This window comes from Salvia miltiorrhiza, chromosome 6 (assembly GCF_028751815.1).
Source record: "Salvia miltiorrhiza cultivar Shanhuang (shh) chromosome 6, IMPLAD_Smil_shh, whole genome shotgun sequence".
In the NCBI taxonomy this organism is placed as follows: domain Eukaryota; kingdom Viridiplantae; phylum Streptophyta; class Magnoliopsida; order Lamiales; family Lamiaceae; genus Salvia; species Salvia miltiorrhiza.
The window spans coordinates 29,815,075-29,823,335 of record NC_080392.1 but is presented as its reverse complement, the minus strand read 5'-3'; the positions used below and the strand labels follow the sequence as shown (position 1 = coordinate 29,823,335).

Genomic DNA, 8,261 nt, shown 5'->3' with positions numbered 1-8,261 from the left:
ATCTTTGGTATTATCATATCGCAATCATCCATAAACACAATAAAATATTACACTCAAGACAATAGAGAATCCAAATTGAAATTTGACTCCAGTAAAAAGGAACATAAAATACATTTTTGGGGTTTGCTTGCACCCTGCAAAAAATATGAATAGTATTATTTTTCAACCGTTTATTCTTTCCTTTTATATTTACATAGTGCAAAAAACATGATACATATACATTTGATGAGAATTTAAGACTTAGGGGGACCGTTGTGGGGATCCAGCCAATAATTGCAACCCACAAAAGGCAAATGTGGTCAAAAAGTGGAATCAGAATTTGAGTGTACTGTATTTGAACACGAGTCCTTATTTAGTCCGCCCACTTTCCTCCTTTACAATATTGCATGCTTCGCTCAAAAAAAAAAAAGAAATATTGCATGCTACCCAAACTTAGAAACAAATAAAAAATAAAAATTTTATTTCACAATTAAATACGCGTCACTAGCAACCGAGGATAAAAAATTGAAATTACAGAGGATGAATTTGGATAATGAAATTGTTTGATAGTGATTTTGATGATTATATGATGATGTTATTGGGTTGGGCCGCCAGGGCGAAGGTCGATCTCTTGGGTCCACGTGGACCTGTCCTGAATGTGCAACTGCCAATAGGTCTGAGCCACCACGTCAGGGTCCATCAAGATCAGCCCCTTCTCTCCTTCCACCGAACTCGACGCTGCCCATCTCTGGCTCTGCTGTGGACTTGATGACACCGAGCCCCTGCGCCATTCCAATTTTCCAATCATATTTAAATACTACCCTCCCCTTCCATTAAACATAATTCACTTCTTTTTTATACAAAAATTTAAAATATATATAAATTAAATAAAAATAATAATATTAATCTCTTTAAGAATTAAATATTACTTCATTCGTCCCTGAAAACGTGACCTAATAAAAATAGCACAATTTAAAAAAAAAATATGATAATTACTTCGTCCGTCCCATTTATATTGACTCCCTTGTCATTTTGAACTATCCCAATTATATTAGCCCCTTTTTTAAAATAACAAAAATAAGAACTCCTAAGTGGGCGAAAGTAAAGCACTCCACCTAGTTAACTCACAAATATAGGCTTTCTTAATCTTCGTGCTCAAAAGTAAGGGAACAATACAAATGGAACGAAGGGAGTATATTTTAGTGGAGATTGAATTTCACTTCTTTTTATAAATATTGAGAAGGAAAATTTGTGGGATCATTCTAAATAAGAAAATATCATAATTTTTAGTGACGTCTCGATATGATAATAAGATCACAATGTTTAGGAACGGAGGAAATACCTTTTATGAAAATTAATTATTTTTAGTGAGACGATCCAAAATGAAAAGTGAGTCATGTTTAGTGGAATGAATAAAGTATATAAGAGAACACATGTCAGAATATCAACATTTTAGGATAATACGTTCTCTCGGAACGTGGCATTTCTTCAATCCATCATCCTCATTTTCTTCAATTTGTTGGACATAATGTCAAATCTAACTTTGGACCATTTATTTCATCAACTAAATATTAAAAATACCTAGCTCTCGATATTACTATATAGATACATTTAAGACGCTAGCGCAGCGTTACTGCGTTAGTAATGAATTTCGTCCATATATGATATACCTAAAAATAAAAGCATGCATGTCTTGAATCTGTTACTAGGATCACATCACATGCAGTGTTATCCAGAAAGTTGCATAACACTAGTAGTAAATACCTTTGTTACACAAGAATAAAAAAAAAAAAAATAATAATAATAATAATAATAATAATAATAATAATAATATGCATTTCTAGCTACTTGGTGAAAAAGAGCATGTGCAAGTTGTTAAGTGAAAAGTTACAAAGATTCCAAGGATCCCTTAAAAACAAGAATCTTTCAAAGTGCTAGCTGGTGACTGGCAGGCAGTCATTTGACGCACATTCTCCATCATTATCATCATTATATCATATTTCCTCACTTTCATTATTAATTTTAGTAAATCATTTTATAAAAACAAAAAAGATATTTAGAGATTGCTTTTTATTATGCTTAAATATCAGAATTATTTTATTAGAAACATCTTACTTCAATAATAAATTATTAACTTAACCTCTCGAAAAAAAATTATTAACTTAAACATCGAACAACCAATTCTAATAAAAAAAATAGTACTATAAAGTAAAATTAAAATACAAGAATCAAAATTTGACACGAATGGTATACTAAAAATAGGGATAGAAAGTGTTGATCTGATAAAATTATTACTCAGTTAATCAAACAAAGAAAAACTTATAAAGAAGATTCATCTAACATTTTACTTGAATCATATATCTAGGAAGTTAAAATTACTTCCTTCTTATTTTTAATAATAACTCACTTTATTTTATTAATTTTATCTTTTAATCACTCTTATTTATAATAATCGTCCCCAAAATTAAAGAAGTACAGTGAGACAAAGAAAGTAATAAATAGAGAATAAAAGAAATTAAATAGAGAGGTGGCAAACCTAGGTGGTGGCGGTGCAGGTGCGCCGATGAGGCCGTCGATGATGACATGAGCTACATGTACTCCTAGTGGCTGGAACTCTCGCGCCAGGCATTGCGATAGCGCCCTCATTGCAAATTTGCCACAACCTATTTATTAATTAGCTAGATTAGATGTAGTTAAGTAATTAAGTATAAACAAATTAATATAATAATGGATTACATAAGTCGGGATAACCGGCAATGCCGTTAAGCGAGGCCGCGCAGCCGGTGAAGAGGATGGTTCCCCTCCCTCTCTCCACCATCCCCGGGATGACCTGCTGGGCGCAGTGGAAGGCGCCGACGGAGGCGACGGCGAGCGACTTCTCGAAGCCGTCGAGGCGGACGTCGGCGAAGGCGGTGGGGCTCCACGACACCGGGTGGTACGCGTTGTAGACGAGCACCTCCACGAAGCCCAGAGAGAGCACGCCCTCGAACGCCTCCTTTATGCTCCGAGACTCTGAACAGTCGATTCTGATGGCGAACACTTGCGCCTTCTCCTCCCGAGCTATCTCGTCCGCAAATCTCGACAGCCTATCTGCGTCGATAAACGTCTTCCATTCACTTCATTTATCCTAAAACAATAAACACACATTCATTTTCTCAAACACTTACCCAGATCGCGGGCCAGGATGGCCACGGTGTAGCCTTCATGCGCGAATTTGCGGGCGACGGAGCGCCCGAGCTTCGCACCCACGCCGACTATCGCCGCGATGCCCCTCGCCGAGGCCGAGCTGCCCATGCTTCGCATCTTCACACTCTCGCTACCAATGGATGTAGCTCAGAATAAATGAGATAGTATAAGGTTTGACATGATCGAGACAAATAGAGTTTGATTAAAATTTCAATTCCTAGATTAGAGTAACAAGTGCTAGTAACGAAATTTTGAAATTTGCAAAATGAAAACGTTGCTCTATATTGATATATGGAAAGAGCGAAGGAGGGAGAGGTGTGTTTTTTAAGGGAATAATCAAGTGTTGAAGAAATTAAGAATAGTTTAGAAATTATGTATGCTCGATTGTTAAGGGAAATTATGCTGGATTGTTAAGGCGGTTTATTGAGCGTGAGAGTGTGACGATTGCTCCTTTGGAAGTAACTCTTTTGGTCGTTTCTCTTTCTTCTCTTTTTGCTGCGAATGATTACTTACCAGTGGAGATTCAGTGGTATTAATTCTATACTGTCGATGATGATTGAACAATAGACTTTTGTCACTGTTCCTACTCATATATATCCATTCAACTAATCAGTGAATGCACCCTCTCTCTCTCTCTCTCTCGAAACTTCTTTCGGTATCAACATCAAAAACGACAGCAGGGTCTGGCTCCCATGATTATCCCCTCTGTTAAACTAGCTTCATCTCCCAACAGCTAATATCTTTATGTTTACCTCGGTTTCATAGTAGGGTTAAATTTGCGTGTAAATATTAAAATATACTTAAATACAGATTTTTAATTAGAGGAGTGATTTTTGGCCACGTGTCTAGACACCTAGGTGGAACCGGCGGTTTTCAAGGAATATTAAGAGAAGCCGGTTTTTTATGATTTTGGTGTATTACATAATTATCCTCCATTAATTACTTAATTAGACTAGGCTTAATTGTCGTTTTTGTTGCCTTTTCAATAGGGGCCGGTTCTTCTTTCAATTAATTTTCAAAATTAATGGAGTATTTTTTTTAAGCTTAATTATTTTTTTCGAAAATTATGTTTTAATATTTAAGTTTTTTTCTGTTTCCTTATTTATCGTTTTTTTGTTGCGTTATTTTTCGGTTTTTTATTTCCTAAAATTATATAAATCATATATTTCGAAGTCTATATGATTTTTTATTCCTGATTTTTTTATTTATTTGTTTTAAAATATTATTATTGATTTGTTACCAATAATTTTGTGTTTCTTGTTAAAGTAATTCTAGATTTATTTCCGGCAATTATTTTTTTGAAATTAATATTTTTTTTGAAGATTAAATTTTTATTTTTATTTTGAATTTATGTTTTATTTATTTGTTTCCACATATTTAGGGTTTCTTTTAAAAATAATCATAGCTTTGTTTCCAAATATTCTTTTTTTATTGTTTCCGAAATAAATTTTTTTTTCTGAAATTTTGTTTATTTATATTCAAAAATTAATTTTTTTTTGAATAATTTTATTTAAATTTTTTTTTCGAAAATTATGTTGTTTCCACTAATTTAGAGATTCTCCGAAAATAATCCTAGATTTGTTTCCACAAATTTAGCTAATTTAACTTAAATTAATTAATAACTCATAATTTTACAACATCAATAGTTATATAGACTTCGTTACGTACACTATAGCAGTTCATTGTCTTATTGGCATATCGCGTTGCGTTTAATACTTACAATAATAAATTATTTTTCATTCAATAATATGTTAAATAACTCATAAATTATTTTTCATTCAACAATATGTTAATACTTTACAATAATAAATTACTTTACAATATGTTATATAGACTTCGTTACGTACACTATAGCAGTTCATTGTCTTATTGGCATATCGTGTTGCGTTGCGCTTTGTTCTATTTATTTATATATTATATTCACTAATTTAACTTAAATTAATTAATAACTCATAATTTTACAACATCAATAGTTATATAGACTTCGTTACGTACACTATATATAGCAGTTCATTGTTTTATTGGCATATCGCGTTTAATTATTTACAATAAAGCCTTGTATTTTGCTCATTTTATATATTAAATAGCTTTATATGTTTTTTTTTTCAAATTAATTTATTAATTTCAATTAATTTATTAACTTTAGGTTATTGAGTATAATTATTTCGACTTCGTTAATCACACAATAGTACTCCGTTAAGTTAATATCATATCAGTTACAAAACTTTATTATAATATATTTAAATTAATAAATTCAACTTGACTATAATTGTTTCTTATTATTTTATCACTTTAAAAACTATATTCTAATTCATTGTCTTCAACTATATGTTATAAAGTTTTCGAGCAAAATGTGATTGATACTTTGTCACCTTATTCGGTAGTGGCAACCGCATAAATCCTTGGTTATAATTCAAAATAAAATGATTATGTGATAGGACATCGATTGAAAAATATAAATAACATGTACATTATTTCAACTCTTGCAATAAGTTTTTAATTGATTGAAGTCAAATAGTGAATATAATAACAAAAAAAATGATTCGTACGATTGGATTTCGCTCGCAAGACTATTTAACATATTGTTGAATGAAAAACAATTTATTATTGTAAATTATTAAACGCGACGCGATATGCCAAAAAGATAATGAAGTGCTATAGTGTATGTAACAAAGTCGATATAATTATTCGTTACAAAAAAAATTATTAATAGATTGAAGTAAATTAGTGAATATAATAACAAAAAAAGTAAAATGATTCGTACGATTGGATTTCGCTCGCATGACTATTTAACATATTGTTGAATGAAAAATAATTTATTATTGTAAAGTATTAAACGCAACGCGATATGCGAATAAGACAATGAATTGAAGTGCTATAGTGTATGTAACGAATTCGATATAATTATTCATTACAAAAAAAAATTATTAATTGATTTAAGTAAATTAGTGAATATAATAACAAAAAAACGATAAATAAGGAAACAGAAAAAACTTAAATATTAAAACATAATTTTCGAAAAAACAAATTAATCTTAAAAAAAATACTCCATTAATTTTGAAAATTAATTGAAAGAAGAACCGGCCCCTATTGAAAAGGCAACAAAACCGACAATTAAGCCTAGTCTAATTAAGTAATTAATGGAGGATAATTATGTAAAACACCAAAATCATAAAAAATCGGCTCCTCTTAATATCCCTTCGAAACCGCCGGTTCCACCTAGGTGTCTAGACACCTAGGTGGCCAAAAATCTTTATTGTTTTAATTAATACTTATAATCTTTATTGTTTTAATTAATACTTATTCTCTTAAATATTAAAACCCCGCAAATGCAGGGCTAAAATTATGTATTGTAACAAGTAATATTGTTTTCCACATAAATTGAAACTACTATTATCCTCTATTTAAACTACAGAATTGTGTGGTTGAATTATAACTAAAGACGTGCAATTAAGGGGGAGGTTTTGTTTATTTTTTGATTCTTGATTAAGGGGGAGATATGTATCAAGGGGAATTTTCATTCTTGGCTGATCATTTTACTAAGGGTGAGATTTTCTTGTGGGAGTTATGTTTATAAGGGAAGTCTTGTTTGTGTCGTACTAAGGATTCTCTCTAACTTTTGGTTTTAATAAAGTAAGATAAAAAGAAAGAGATTGTTGGAGTTACTTTTTTAACTCTATACTAGTAAGTGGCCCGTCGAGTTTCGATGGGGATCTATTATTACATAATTTTGTGATATTTTATTTTATTAAAATAGAGTACTGAATAAATTATTTAAAAATAAAAAGATGTTTTTCCTTTGTCCCGACTATATTGAGACCTTTTCTTTGGGTACGAAAATTAAGAAAATAGTGTTTGTGTGTAGATGAAAAAGTGAAAAGGTGAATAAATAGTAATTTTTTTGTCAAATAAAAAAATATCTTAAGATATGTGAGACGCCCAAAAAGCAAAGTGTCTCAAGATAGGTGGGACGGATGAAGTAATACTTATTTAAAATTGATCTAAATTAGATTTCTTATTATCGACCCACAAAATTTAAGAGAGAAATTGCTACGTTTATTTGAAATTTACTTAAGTTAGATGTTTGTAGCTGCAATCAGCTAGTGAAAAATATTAAAATAAAATAAATTAAATAATATATCAATATTGACTTCAACTTTCAAAGTGTGAATAAATTATTAAATTTGCAATTACCTTATCATCTATCGAAAATTTCATTATACACACGTAAGTTGTTGTGTCATGCGTATGACCTCATCAAATACTAAAATCTGTAGACCTATTTTTCCAGTGACTCTTGAGATTCCCACGTACAGTTGACCGTGACTGAAAACAGGTTTCAGGTTTCAAATAGATTGTCCCTTGACTCTTGTTTATTATCGTAGCAAAACAAATACTCACAGGGATTTGTCTTATCTAAAACCTAGCTAATAGTAAATTTTGTGAAATCAGATGGGCTCATCATCATTCTAGCAATAAGAAACTTCTTGCCCATGTTTTTTTCTAAAATTTGTTTGTCTTTAATTATGTGTTCTCCATGTTGAATATTAGATGTACTAATATTCATTGCGTCAAGCTATGTGTTTTCCATTATAGCTGTAATGTTTCATTTCATATAAGAATATCTTCTCACAATGTCATATTAGATTCTTCATCACCAAGACTTTTACCGACAATACCGTCACCTACTTTAAGTATCTATTGTACAAATTCTTTAGGTTCTTCTGCTTTTCAAACCAGAAACGTTTGCCTGATTTTTTATGAAAAAAATTATGTATAATATGTATATGTAATGTATTTTCAAAATCAAAATGTACAGTTATCAAATGATTAAACAATCACTAATATTTAAATATTATTAATTCTACAAATATTTAATTTTTGTAGTTAACCCAATCCAATCCATCTTACTATTTTCTTGGATGTTGCACTTTTAAAATTTTGAAATACGTAGTAAAAGAAAAAAATACTTGATCACTACTTAATATTAAAATAAAATTCATGGTAATTGGGATAAAAATAATATGGATAAATTATGCATGCTAATATACTTTTATTAAATTATATATTGAGAATAAGAATAAAATACCATGTTC

General features: G+C 30.6%; 1 protein-coding gene across 2 annotated transcripts; it reads right to left on the bottom strand.

The window, feature by feature from the left end:
- Positions 1 to 432: 432 nt before the first annotated feature.
- On the bottom strand, positions 433 to 3,896 carry LOC130989042 (uncharacterized). Of its 2 annotated transcripts, XM_057913036.1 has the most exons (5): positions 3,679 to 3,875; positions 3,147 to 3,295; positions 2,716 to 3,069; positions 2,516 to 2,642; positions 433 to 761 (listed from the first exon to the last, which is right to left on the bottom strand). In XM_057913036.1, exons 2-5 carry the CDS (start codon positions 3,280 to 3,282, stop codon positions 575 to 577), a joined length of 804 nt encoding a protein of 267 aa, XP_057769019.1. In that variant the 5' UTR covers positions 3,283 to 3,295; positions 3,679 to 3,875; the 3' UTR covers positions 433 to 574. The 2 variants fall into 2 exon arrangements, with proteins under 2 accessions (XP_057769019.1, XP_057769020.1); XM_057913037.1 differs by having other exon boundaries at positions 3,147 to 3,896.
- Between the last annotated feature and the right edge of the window lie 4,365 nt (positions 3,897 to 8,261).

Excerpts from the sequence above, each read along its gene's own strand:
- LOC130989042 (XM_057913037.1), bottom strand. The coding sequence starts at position 3,282 with ATGCGAAGCATGGGCAGCTCGGCCTCGGCGAGGGGCATCGCGGCGATA. Across the intron at positions 3,070-3,146 it reads CATCCTGGCCCGCGATCTGG|ATAGGCTGTCGAGATTTGCG; the intron begins GTAAGTGTTTGA and ends TTATCGACGCAG. Across the intron at positions 2,643-2,715 it reads TGCCGGTTATCCCGACTTAT|GTTGTGGCAAATTTGCAATG; the intron begins GTAATCCATTAT and ends ATTAATAAATAG.